Source organism: Salmo salar, chromosome ssa25, assembly GCF_905237065.1.
Source record: "Salmo salar chromosome ssa25, Ssal_v3.1, whole genome shotgun sequence".
Lineage (NCBI taxonomy): Eukaryota > Metazoa > Chordata > Actinopteri > Salmoniformes > Salmonidae > Salmo > Salmo salar.
Window position 1 is genome coordinate 31,814,199 of NC_059466.1, and position 13,052 is coordinate 31,827,250.

Here is a 13,052-nt window from a genome sequence, read left to right on the forward strand (position 1 = left end):
AAAAAGACTGGGGCAAAAAGGTCCCAGAACCCAACGTCATCAGACAATACACTAAACGTGTAGAGATGATGTGTGCAGGAGTTCTCTTATAAAGAATTGAACTGTGGAACTCTGTGTCCCTGGCAGCACCACGAGACAGAACACAGGTGTGCTCATCTTTTGGGACTGGAATTATAACACCAACCAGTGATCTCTGCCGAGCATCAGATCAAGGTTTTGAACATCTGAAATAGTTTCTTAAAATCTGTGAAATCAATGAAACGTTATTGTTAAGCATTAGTTGTTGAATTTATGTTTCGTTAACCAAGACTGCCCCCTCAGGACAGGAGCTGAAAGAGAAGACTTCACCTTCTATAAAGAGGTACAGTAAAAAGGTGCTGAACACCGCAAGCTAACACCTGCATGTAAACGTCATTAGATAAGGGAACAGAATGAACAACAGGTAACTAACATCACCAATACACCGTTTTAGTTATTCTGTTCACTTTTCATAACATCTTTATTGAATTTGTGTCTCATTTAAACATATTTACATGTCTTTTTTTGTTCAGTAAAAATACAGAACACTTTTTTTTCTCAAAATCAACATCCTCACGGCGACTGACAGCGCCAAAGGAGGCCTGGGCTTCCTCCCCAGACAGAAAGCAGTAATGTCAGAGAGGAAGGTGGGGGCAGGGTGGGCAAACAGTGATACATATACTTCATAACGTTCTACACCAGTAGGCTGCTGCTACTGCCTCCACCACTAGAGGGAGACACTGAGCTGCCGACAGATGGGGACAGGGGGAGGGATAGCTGGGGAGAAAGAGACAAATAGAAAATTGTAGGGATATGAAGGAGTAGAAAGGGTGTGACAGAGTAAAAAGAGGTAGAGGAAAAAGGAATGGTGAGATGGTGGGACAGGTGTTATATAGGTGCAGCCAGGTGGTACTCAGTTAACACATGGGTAATGAGTGACAGAAACCAACCAATTAGCTAAAAAGAGACACACATTGTATGGCTTTATTGATTGGCAAGGTGAGTGGTTCTGTAATCAGCCCATCATCATCATTGTGGCTGTGCTAGAGGGACAGCAGGGTGGCTGTGCTAGAGGGACAGCAGGGTGGCTGTGCTAGAGGGACAGCAGGGTGGCTGTGCTAGAGGGACAGCAGGGTGGCTGTGCTAGAGGGACAGCAGGGTGGCTCTGCTAGTGGGACAGCAGGGTGGCTCTGCTAGAGGGACAGCAGGGTGGCTGTGCTAGAGGGACAGCAGGGTGGCTCTGCTAGAGGGACAGCAGGGTGGCTCTGCTAGAGGGACAGCAGGGTGGCTCTGCTAGTGGAACAGCAGGGTGGCTGTGCTAGTGGGACAGCAGGGTGGCTGTGCTAGAGGGACAGCAGGGTGGCTGTGCTAGTGGGACAGCAGGGTGGCTCTGCTAGAGGGACAGCAGGGTGGCTGTGCTAGTGGGACAGCAGGGTGGCTGTGCTAGAGGGACAGCAGGGTGGCTCTGCTAGAGGGACAGCAGGGTGGCTGTGCTAGAGGGACAGCAGGGTGGCTCTGCTAGAGGGACAGCAGGGTGGCTGTGCTAGAGGGACAGCAGGGTGGCTGTGCTAGAGGGACAGCAGGGTGGCTGTGCTAGAGGGACAGCAGGGTGGCTGTGCTAGAGGGACAGCAGGGTGGCTGTGCTAGAGGGACAGCAGGGTGGCTCTGCTAGAGGGACAGCAGGGTGGCTGTGCTAGAGGGACAGCAGGGTGGCTCTGCTAGTGGGACAGCAGGGTGGCTGTGCTAGTGGGACAGCAGGGTGGCTGTGCTAGAGGGACAGCAGGGTGGCTGTGCTAGAGGGACAGCAGGGTGGCTGTGCTAGAGGGACAGCAGGGTGGCTGTGCTAGAGGGACAGCAGGGTGGCTGTGCTAGAGGGACAGCAGGGTGGCTCTGCTAGTGGGACAGCAGGGTGGCTCTGCTAGAGGGACAGCAGGGTGGCTGTGCTAGAGGGACAGCAGGGTGGCTGTGCTAGAGGGACAGCAGGGTGGCTCTGCTAGAGGGACAGCAGGGTGGCTGTGCTAGAGGGACAGCAGGGTGGCTCTGCTAGAGGGACAGCAGGGTGGCTGTGCTAGAGGGACAGCAGGGTGGCTCTGCTAGAGGGACAGCAGGGTGGCTGTGCTAGTGGGACAGCAGGGTGGCTGTGCTAGAGGGACAGCAGGGTGGCTGTGCTAGTGGGACAGCAGGGTGGCTGTGCTAGAGGGACAGCAGGGTGGCTCATAGAAAAGGAACTGGTGTATGAATAACTTTTTGTAAAAAAATGATAATGAAAAAGCACAGTATTGGCGAAAGGCATCACATAGTAACACTTGATAAGGCTTTAAAATAATGTATAGGTCCAACAAAAATGTTATTTATTTCAGGGTACCCTTCTATTTCCTAGTGTTACCTTCAGCCCCCTAAACCTAAAGTATCCCCCTCCCCATCAACACACCAATCACAGATTCATCACTGAACACAGCAGACTTCCTTGCGTTCCATCTACTGTTGCAGAAACCACATTCACACAAAACACAATAGATCCATTTAGAACACACAAGTCCATAGAGAATGAATGCCATAACATTCAACATGCACTCATTGCACAGGTGACTGAGGCCAAGTCCTAATTAGCAAATTGTGATTAGAATAAGAACAAGAAACAGTTTGGGTAGAATCCTATCAGCAGGGTGAGGAGTTGTTCCTGAAGAGTAAGAACTCCAGGCCCTACCCATCAGTGGCAGTGCAACACTATGGGTCCATGTCAAAGACACAGATTATAAATGGAGGGCTTTGTGTCTTCAGCTCCGACAGTGGTCTAACTCTTTTCCCTCTTAGTAATATAAACAACAAAGTGCATAACAATTTATCTATAGGGGCCATTTAATCAGCAGACAGAAAACACTGCCAAAACAAGCCTTGTCCCAATCTGTCTGTGGAGTGGTAGTGATTTATGGAAAAGACAGGAACGGAAGTTTACCAGATCAGAAAGGCGTGATTGGAGAAGTGAAGAAGAATGATAAGAAAGAGAAGATGGAGGGAGTTGGAATGGTGTGATAAGACAAGGTAGAGATGCAGAATCGGTTGAATAGCAGCAACAATATGAGGCCAGGCTAAGCTACGTCACCTGCTAATCATAAGAGATGGAAGGAGAGGGAGATAGAGAGTGTGTGACAGAAAGAGACAAAAGACCAGAAAGAGGAGAAGGTATACAGAAACGGCAGAATGTAGCAGAGAATGCTATGGAAAATAGTTCCATATCACCAGTCCACTTTTCAAAGGTTCCAGAAGGGTAGGCATGAAGCCGTTGCTCCCGTCCACAAAGTGACACTGATACAGTTCCAGGTCAAAGTTCAGAGTAAGACAGTAAACAGGAAATGGCAGAAGGACTAGGACGGTCGCAGTCTGTCGTGTCCCCGCCAATCAGCGTCCAGGACACAGAATGACAAAAGAAAACAAACCCCATAGATTCCATAGTCTTCGGTTTGACTGTCAGTCTGTCTAATCAGTCTGTCTGAACATACACATCCCTTCAGAGGAAGGTCCATCTGTCTGTCTGTTCGTACACACTGTCTTGCTCCTATGTGCGTCCATTATGAGACAGTTTGGCCAAAACAAATCAAGCTTCCTGATTGTGGCTCTGTGTTTCAACAAAAAAGTAACGCCGAATAGGAGGACTTCCCAGTCAATCACAAAAGTGGAACGCACCCTCCGTCCTGACGATAAGCAGAGAGAGCTATAGAAAGAGTACGAGCCAGAGAATTAAAGAAGAGCGAGCGAGAAAGGCTATTGTTTCAGTGCCCTCCACTCTGCAGTGGTCTGAGCTCTCTCCTTCTGCAGTCTGTAGCAGTGAGAGGGAGAGATGGAGGCAGGCAGGGCCGCTGTGGCCCCCTGGAGGTCTGGAGGCCCCCTGGTCTCTACCGCTGGCCCTGGCTCCCTGGGAGGGTGAGGTTGGCAAGGTGCAGTACCGGCAGGGGGTGGGCCTCCGTGTTGAACACCCAGCTCTCCAAAGGCATCAGGTCATCACTGGAGAACAACAGGTACAGATACCTGGAGAAGAGAGAGGGAGGGGGAAAGAGGAGGGAGAGCAGACAATATTCAGCTGCTATATTCTGTTCATCAGTGCTGTAGTAGTGTTTGTGAACAGCAACAAGCAGAGCGACCAGCGGGGGGGAGCAGAGCACACAGTTCCAGTGCATTCTGGGGGCTGCCAGGACATTCCCATCTCATACCAACTGGATGTGAATGAACAGTACACAGAGGAGCAGTAAAGGAGGAGCAAATAGAGGAAGACTGAGGAGCAGCAAATGCCGGAAGACTTACTTGAGCGTCTCGGCCAGGAAGAAGCTCTGCTGAACATCGTCGTAGGTTGGGTTGGACGAGTAGACGTCCTTGACCCCAGAGAACCCACCGCTGACCCTGCAGTACTTATCAATGGCCTGGAGGGGGAGACCGAGAGCAGCACTTCATTACCACACATTCACATTACAGTCATTCACATTACAGTCATTCACATTACAGTCATTCACATTACAGTCATTCACATTACAGTCATTTACAATTTAATCAGGAGATGGGTAGACTTTTATCCCATTAAAACACTGTTTAAGGAGGAGACATTCTATCCATCACCACTCTAGTCTAAACAGGGTATGTGATGAATAACATTTGATTTAAAATCACTTTGTTTTAATTGAGATTTGAAGGGAATGTCTCCGTCTGTGACCTCAGTCAAAGTGTTGGAGCTGTGATTTTACAATGCACAGGGTATTTCTTTTCTGAAGTGTCCAGACAGAGTTGATCAGTTTTCTTTTTAAAATCTCTTCTTCCCTCCTCTGCACCGCATCAGGTGTAATTCAAGGGAGGGTAAAGATGGTGGATCTGTTAATTGACACAGTAAGATGAGTTTGTGTCTCTCTCCCTCTATCGGTACTTGTCTTGTTCTCTCTTAATGTCCCTCTATTAGTCAGTACACACACACACACACACACACACACACACACACACACACACACACACACACACACACACACACACACACACACACACACACACACACACACACACACACACACACACACACACACACACACACACACACACACACACACACAGCGTCCTAGACTGCCTCTCTACTTCAGGCCTGGGCACAACCACATACGCACATCACAACTACCCAGCCACACGCACACCTGAACTAGAATCCAGTCCTAATACCATCTGGGTTAATAAAGTGTGTGAGTCTGTTTCTCTTCTATCTGGAGGAGAAGGGTGTGTGTGTGTACAGCTGCTCTCTACTGGGCTCATTTCACAGGGCCGTGCACTACAACAGCTGGGCCGACAAACCTCAACACACATGACTCGCACACGCTTAGACGAAGTAGGATGAAGTTGCCCCTAGACATTGATCTTAGATGTTCTCACTAATGGTCAAGCTTAGGACTTAGGAAGGTAAGCTGCCTACTACACAGAGCCTCAGGTAAAATAGTAGGAGTGTGTGTGTGTGTGTGTGTGTGTGTGTGTGTGTGTGTGTGTGTGTGTGTGTGTGTGTGTGTGTGTGTGTGAGATCAAACGTGAGCTGATGTGACGGTGTAGGAGCACTAGAGACAGGTAGGGGGATCAAACTGTATAGAACTGTCAGGTGATTTTCATCACAACAGGAGAAAGAGAGTACGAGACGGGGCAGAAAGAGGTAGAGGGAGGGAAGCAGGGAGGGGTAAGAGAGGGGAGGAGAGGAAAGGAGAGAGAGTAAGAGGAGAGGAAAGGAGAGAGAGTAAGAGGAGGAGAGGAAAGGAAGAGCGTGAAAGGAGAGAGAGTAAGAGGAGGTGAGGAAAGGAGAGAGAGTAAGAGGAGGAGAGGAAAGGAAGAGCGTGAGAGAAGGAGTGGAAAGGAGAGCGCGTGAGAGAAGGAGGAAAGGGGAGCGCGTAAGAGAGGAAAGGAGAGAGTAAGAGGAGGAGAGAGCGTAAGAGGAGAAGAGGAAAGGAGAGAGCGTGAGAGAGGAGGGGAAAGGAGAGAGTAAGAGAAGGGAGGAGAGGAAAGGAGAGAGTGTAAGAGGAGAGGAAAGGAGAGAGAGTAAGAGGAGGAGAGGAAAGGAAGAGCGTAAGAGGAGGAGAGGAAAGGAGAGAGAGTAAGAGGAGGAGAGGAAAGGAGAGAGAGTGAGAGGAGGAGAGGAAAGGAGAGAGCGTAAGAGGAGAAGAGGAAAGGAGAGAGCGTGAGAGAGGAGGGGAAAGGAGAGAGTAAGAGAAGGGAGGAGAGGAAATGAGAGAGCGTGAGAGGGGAAGAGAGGAAAGGAGAGAGCGTGAGAGAGGAGGAGAGGAAAGGAGAGAGTAAGAGAGAGGAGGAGAGGAAAGGAGAGTAAGAGAGGAGGAGAGGAAAGGAGAGAGTAAGAGAGAGGAGGAGAGGAAAGGAGAGAGCGTGAGAGAGGAGGGGAGGAAAGGAGAGCACGTGAGAGAGGGGGAGGGGAAAGGGAGGAATGGAGAGAGAGTTAGAAAGGGGAAGAGAGGAAAGGAGAGAGAAAGAGAGGAAAGGAGAGAGCGTGAGAGAGGAGGAGGGGAAAGGAGAGAGTAAGAGAGAGGAAAGGAGAGGAAAGGAGAGAGTAAAATGAGAGGAAAGGAGAGAGTAAGAGGAGAGGAAAGGAGAGAGTAAGAGGAAAGGAAAGGAAAGGAAAGGAGAGAGCGTAAGAGGGGAGGAGAGAAAAGGAGAGAGCGTAAGAGAGAGGAGGAGAGAAAAGGAGCGTAAGAGAGAGGAGGAGAGGAAAGAGCGTAAGAGAGAGGAGGAGAGGAAAGAGCGTAAGAGAGAGTAGGAGAGGAAAGAGCGTAAGAGAGAGGAGGAGAGGAAAGGAGGAGAGGAAAGGAGAGAGCGTAAGAGAGGAGAGGAAAGGAGAGAGCGTAAGAGAGGAGGAGAGGAAAGGAGAGCGCGTGAGAGAGGAGGGGAGGAAAGGAGAGCGCGTGAGAGAGGGGAGGAAAGGAGAGAGTAAGAGAGGAAAGGAGAGAGTAAGAGAGGAAAGGAGAGAGTAAGAGAGGGGAGGAGAGGAAAGGAGAGAGTAAGAGAGGGGAGGAGAGGAAAGGAGAGAGTAAGAGAGGGGAGGAGAGGAAAGGAGAGAGTAAGAGAGAGGAGGAGGGGAAACGAGAGAGCGTGAGAGAGGAGGAGGGGAAAGGGAGGAATGGAGAGAGAGTTAGAAAGGGGAAGAGAGGAAAGGAGAGAGAAAGAGAGGGGAAGAGAGGAAAGGAGAGAGCGTGAGAGAGTAAGAGAGGAAAGGAGAGAGCAAGAGAGAGGAAAGGAGAGAGCGTAAGAGAGGGGAGGAGATGAAAGGAGAGAGTAAGCGAGGGGAGGAGAAGAAAGGAGAGAGTAAGAGGAGAGGAAAGGAAAGGAGAGAGTAAGAGGAGAGGAAAGGAAAGGAGAGAGTAAGAGGAGAGGAAAGAGCGTAAGAGAGGGGAGGAGAGAAAAGGAGAGGGAGTAAGAGGAGGAGAGGAGAGAGTAAGAGGAGGAGAGGACAGGAGAGAGCGTAAGAGGAAGAGAGGAAAGGAGAGAGTGAGAGAGGGGAGGAGAAGAAAGGAGAGAGTAAGAGGAGAGGAAAGGAGAGAGTAAGAGGAGAGGAAAGGAGAGAGTAAGAGGAGAGGAAAGGAGAGAGTAAGAGGAGAGGAAAGGAGAGAGCGTAAGAGAGGGGAGGAGAGAAAAGGAGAGAGCGTAAGAGGGGAGGAGAGGGAGTAAGAGGAGGAGAGGAAAGGAGAGAGCGTAAGAGAGAGGAGGAGAGGAAATGAGAGAGCGTAAGAGGAAAGTAAGAGGAGGAGAGGAAAGGAGAGAGCGTAAGAGAGAGGAGAGGAAAGGAGAGAGCGTAAGAGAGAGGAGAGGAAAGGAGAGAGCGTAAGAGGAGAGGAAAGGAGAGAGCGTAAGAGGAGAGGAAAGGAGAGCGCGTAAGAGAGAGGAGAGGAAAGGAGAGAGCGTAAGAGAGGAGGAGAGGAAATGAGAGAGCGTAAGAGAGGAGAGGGAAATGAGAGAGCGTAAGAGAGGAGGAGAGGAAATGAGAGAGAGTAAGAGAGAGGAGAGGAAAGGAGAGAGAGTAAGAGAGAGGAGAGGAAAGAGCGTAAGAGAGAGGAGAGGAAAGGAGAGAGCGTAAGAGGAGAGGAAAGGAGAGAGGGTAAGAGGAGAGGAGAGAGAGGGTAAGAGGAAAGGAGAGAGAGCGTAAGAGGAAAGGAGAGAGCGTAAGAGGAAAGGAGAGAGCGTAAGAGGAAAGGAGGGAGCGTAAGAGAGGAGGAGAGGAAAGGAGAGAGATGTGCATCGTGCAGAGGAGCAGTCGAGGTTAGAACAAAGAAGAGAACTCCCTCATCTCCACTCAGTCACTCAGGCTGAGGGAGGCTGCATTCAGACCCACAACAGCTCTTAAGAGCACCATCACAAACACACAGGAACAGATCGAGAGAGGGGAAACAGGAGAGGAGATAAGCGAGGAGGGGGGGGAAGAGGGAGAGGCGAATAGAGCGACAGAGGGAGATAAGACAGGTGAATGGTGGCGAGAAGGAGGAGAGGAGGAGTGATTGAGAAAGGAAGCGAAAAATGAGAGCAGAGTGATTGAGAGGAGGATGAAGAGAAAGCAGAGGCAGAAGAGTGTTTCACTTTGACCTTTGAAAATAAATGCCTTAAGAGGGAACAGAGATTGAAAAAAGAGGATTATAACTGGAGAGCATAAATGAGAAAAAGGAGTTCTCTGTTCTCAAGTAGTATTAGTCTTGTGTGTTGACACTGATCCGCTCTCTTTTTTAAGTTACAAAGGGTCAATGCACTTATCCAATTCTTTCAGCTGTACACTGGTACAGAGAAGGTACTGCTAGGGGTCAGGAGGTGATAGGGGATTGGGCATGATCGATCAGTAAAAGCACAAGGGCAATATCATAGTAGTAATAGTTTGGAGTGATTTTCCAGTGGCTCACCTGTGCTGCTTCCCAGCCCCATTGCCTGTACTTGGGGTCGTGGGTGAACCTCCACATGTACCAGTAGGTCTCGATGACCTCTGGCCTCAGGATGTAGTACTTCTCATTCTGACGTACTGCCACTGCCTCCAGACCACTGTCGAACTTAAAGGCCTCCGGACCCAGCTTCAACACTACAGAGAGAGGGAGGGAGAGATATTCAATATCCATTCATTTTCCTGGTTTAGCATAAGTACACAACATATTTCCTGCCAATTAAACATTTAGAGTAATAGGAGCAGATTACAGTGATCAAGTAGCAGCCAGGAGACTTTTGACAGATTTGTTCTGCACGCCTTGTCACTGTGGATGGAAGCCAGAGACCACTGGATTCAGGTTGCAAAGGGTTGGAAACTTTCCGGTACATTTTGGGAATTTTGCTTCGCTAGGGGGCAGTATTTTCACGGCCGGATGAAAAACGTACCCAATTTGAACAGGTTACTACTCTGGCCCAGAAACTAGAATATGCATATTATTAGTAGATTTAGATAGAAAACACTCTGAAGTTTCTAAAACTGTTTGAATGGTGTCTGTGAGTATAACAGAACTCATATGGCAGGCAAAAACCTGAGAAAAAGTCAAGCAGGAAGTTGAAAATCTGAGGTTGTAGTTTTTTCAAGTGATTGCCTTGACTGTATACAGTGACTTAGGGTTCATTTTACACTTCCTACTTCCTAAGCTTCCACTAGATGTCAGCAGTCTTTAGAACGGTGTTTGAAGATTCTATGGTGAATTTGATGGGAATTACAGCACAAGGAAGTAGGTGTCCCATTATAAGGCATGGGCTCAGTCACGCGCAATGACTTGGGAGCGAGCTGAGTTCATATTCACTGCTAAAGAGAACGTATAGGTCCGATTGGAATTTTATTCAAGATATATGATAAAAGCAACCTAAAGATTGATTCTATACATCGTTTGACATGTTTCTACAAACTGTAGTATAACTTTTTTGACTTTTCGTCTGGACTAAGTAAGCGTTGTGGATTTGGATAGTGAACCTAACGCGTGAACAAAATGGATTATTTGGACATATATATGAACTTTATCGAACATTTATTGTGGAGCTGGGGTTCCTGGGAGTGCCTTCTGATGAAGATAATCAAAGGTAAGTGAATATTTATATGTAATTTCTTAGTTTTATTGACTCCAAGATGGCGGGTTTCTGTTTGCTTGTTACTGGTGTCTTCTGGGTTGTACTCAGATTATTGCAAATTGTGCTTTCGCCGTGAACCTTTTTTGAAATATGACAAAGCGATTACATTTAGGAGAAGTGTATCTATAATTCTGTGCATAACACTTCTATATTGAGCAAACATTTTGATGAGTATTTCTGTAATATGTGTGCTCATTGTGCCGATTCACCGGTAGGTTTGGAGGGAAAACATTTCTCAACATTACGCGCCAATGTAAAATGCTGTTTTTGGATATAAATATGAACTTTATCGAGCAAAACATACATGTATTGTGTAACATAATGTTCTAGGAGTGTCATCTGATGAAGATCGTCAAAGGTTAGTGCATCATTTAGCTGTGTTTTGGGTTTTTGTGATGCATCTAGTTGCTTGGAAAATGGCTGTGTAATTATTTTTGTCAATTTACTCTCCTAACAATCTAATTTTATGCTTTCGCCGTAAAGCCTTTTTGAAATCGGACAATGTAGTTGGATTTACGAGAAGTTTATCTTTAAAATGGTGTAAAATAGTTGATTGTTTGAGAAAATGGAATTATGAGATTTTAGCTGTTTTGAATTTGGCCCTCTGATTTTCCACTGGCTGTTGTCAAAATCAACCCCGTTAACGGGATAAGAACAGGAAGGGGTCCCCTAGAGGTTAAATTCATCAAAAAACGTTAGCTTATAACAGTTAACCTTTTTTGTGGGATAGACATAAGGCAATTCTATTTCAATTCATATATTGGTTAAACTATCCCCAATTCAATGGAATTGCAACCCTCTGCATGCACAGTGCACTCTTCCATCACATGTACAGCTGATTCTCAATATCTTGCACACTAATGAGATGCTATTGAGCCCACACTACTACACTGTCTGAGCCAAGGACTACATGCTTTCTGGTAAGTTTTGATTACAATACTGGGTGGGGTGAATATATTTTATAGGACATACATGATTTTTTATTAACTAGTATATACAAGCCTACAGCAAAGTGTGTTTAAATCATTTCTAACTTGTTCACAACTTCTGATAGTTTGTTTTTGCTACCATGTGGGGTTTAGCTTGCTTGAGCCTGCTAACTGAGGAGTGTTAATTCACATGTTTCCATACATGTTTCATTTTAAAACATGTATCTTACAAAGGAGTTGTTTAATCTAACTGCTTAACTAGCGTGGAATTGCATTTTTTTATTTTTTTATTAATTTTTTCCCTAATCGTCACAGGAAAATGCCACGGGCACCATCTGATGTGTGGAGACATTTCACTGCAGCTAATGTAGAAGGAAAAGCTGTGTACATTTGCAAATACTGTGCCAAATCATATGTGAAGAATGCAACAAAGATGCAGAATCATCTGGCCAAGTGCATAAAGTTCCCTCAGCTCTCACAACAAGCAACCTCTGACAAAAGTCTGTCTACTTCTATTCGAGGTGAAAATTATGAATCAGACACCTTATCGATAGCAACAACTCACGGTCCTCCTGGAATCAGACGTTTTTGACTCAATGGAGGAACGTAGTCAGAGAAATGCTGATTAATGTGTATACAACTGGTTCACCTCTGATGCTCACAGGCAGAGTGTATTGGAAGAGATTTCTGAATGTTCTTCGCCCAGCATACACCCCTCCAACAAGACATGCTTGATCTACTCATTTGCTGGATGCAGAGTTCAACAGAGTTCAAGTGACGGTCAAGCAAATAATAGAGAAAGTAGACTGTATTGCAATCATCTCTGATGGGTGGTCAAATGTTGTTTGTCAAAGAATAATTAACTCCATCATCTCCACCCCTCAACCAGTATTCTACAAGAGCACAGACATAAGGGACAACAGACACACCGGTCTCTACATTGCAGATGAGCTGAAGGCAGTCATCAATGACCTTGGACCACAGGAGGTATTTGCACTGGTGACAGACAATGCTGCGAACATGAAGGCTGCTTGGTCTAAAGGAGGAGTCCTAGCCTCACATCACACCCATTGGCTGTGCTGTTCATGCATTGAATCTGCTCCTCAAGGACATCATGGCACTGAACAATGGATACACTCCACAAGAGAGCCAAGGAAATGGTTAGGTATGAAGGGTCATCAAGTTATAGCAGCAATCTACCTCACCAAGCAAAGTGAGAAGAACAAGAGCACCACATTGAAGCTGCCCAGCAACACCCGTTGGGGTGGTGTTGTCATCATGTTTGACATCTCCTGGAGGGAAAGGAGTCTCTCCAAGAAATGGCCATATCACAGGCTGCCGATATGGACAGCCCCATCAAGAGGATCCTCCTGGATGATGTATTTTGGGAGAGAGTGGTAAGCAGCCTGAAACTCCTGAAACCTATAGCAGTAGCCATTGCACGGCTTGAGGGAGACAATGCCATCCTGTCTGATGTTCAGACTCTGCTTGCAGATGTAAGAGAAGAAATCCATACCGAAACTGCAGTTCTGAAATATACTGCTAAAAAAAATAAAGGGAACACTTAAACAACACAATGTAACTCCAAGTCAATCACACTTCTGTGAAATCAAACTGTCCACTTAGGAAGCAACACTGATTGACAATATATTTCACATGCTGTTGTGCAAATGGAATAGCCAACAGGTGGAAATTATAGGCAATAAGCAAGACACCCCCAATAAAGGAGTGGTTCTGCAGGTGGAGATCACAGACCACTTCTCAGTTCCTATGCTTCCTGGCTGATGTTTTGGTCACTTTTGAATGCTGGCAGTGCTTTCACTCTAGTGGTAGCATGAGACAGAGTCTACAACCCACACAAGTGGCTCAGATGATGTGCCATCCTGGATGAGCTGCACTAATGCGAGCTGTGGCAAGAAGGTTTGCTGTGTCTGTCAGCGTAGTGTCCAGAGCATGGAGGGGCTACCAGGAGACAGGCCAGTACATCAGGAGACGTGGAGGAGGCCGTAG

The 13,052-nt window shown here is 47.0% G+C and overlaps 1 protein-coding gene across 2 annotated transcripts in view; it reads right to left on the reverse strand.

The window, feature by feature from the left end:
* Positions 1 to 466: 466 nt before the first annotated feature.
* The window catches only part of LOC106586607 (mannosidase, alpha, class 1A, member 2), a 127,813-nt gene continuing 115,227 nt past the window's right edge, over positions 467 to 13,052 (reverse strand). For both annotated transcript variants that reach the window (XM_014174073.2, XM_014174072.2), the window contains 3 exons: positions 8,922 to 9,094; positions 4,318 to 4,433; positions 467 to 4,044 (listed from right to left, as the gene is read on the reverse strand). In XM_014174073.2, the coding sequence (XP_014029548.1) occupies positions 3,912 to 4,044; positions 4,318 to 4,433; positions 8,922 to 9,094 (422 nt within the window). In that variant the 3' untranslated portion in view covers positions 467 to 3,911. The remainder of the gene's footprint in view (positions 4,045 to 4,317; positions 4,434 to 8,921; positions 9,095 to 13,052) is intronic.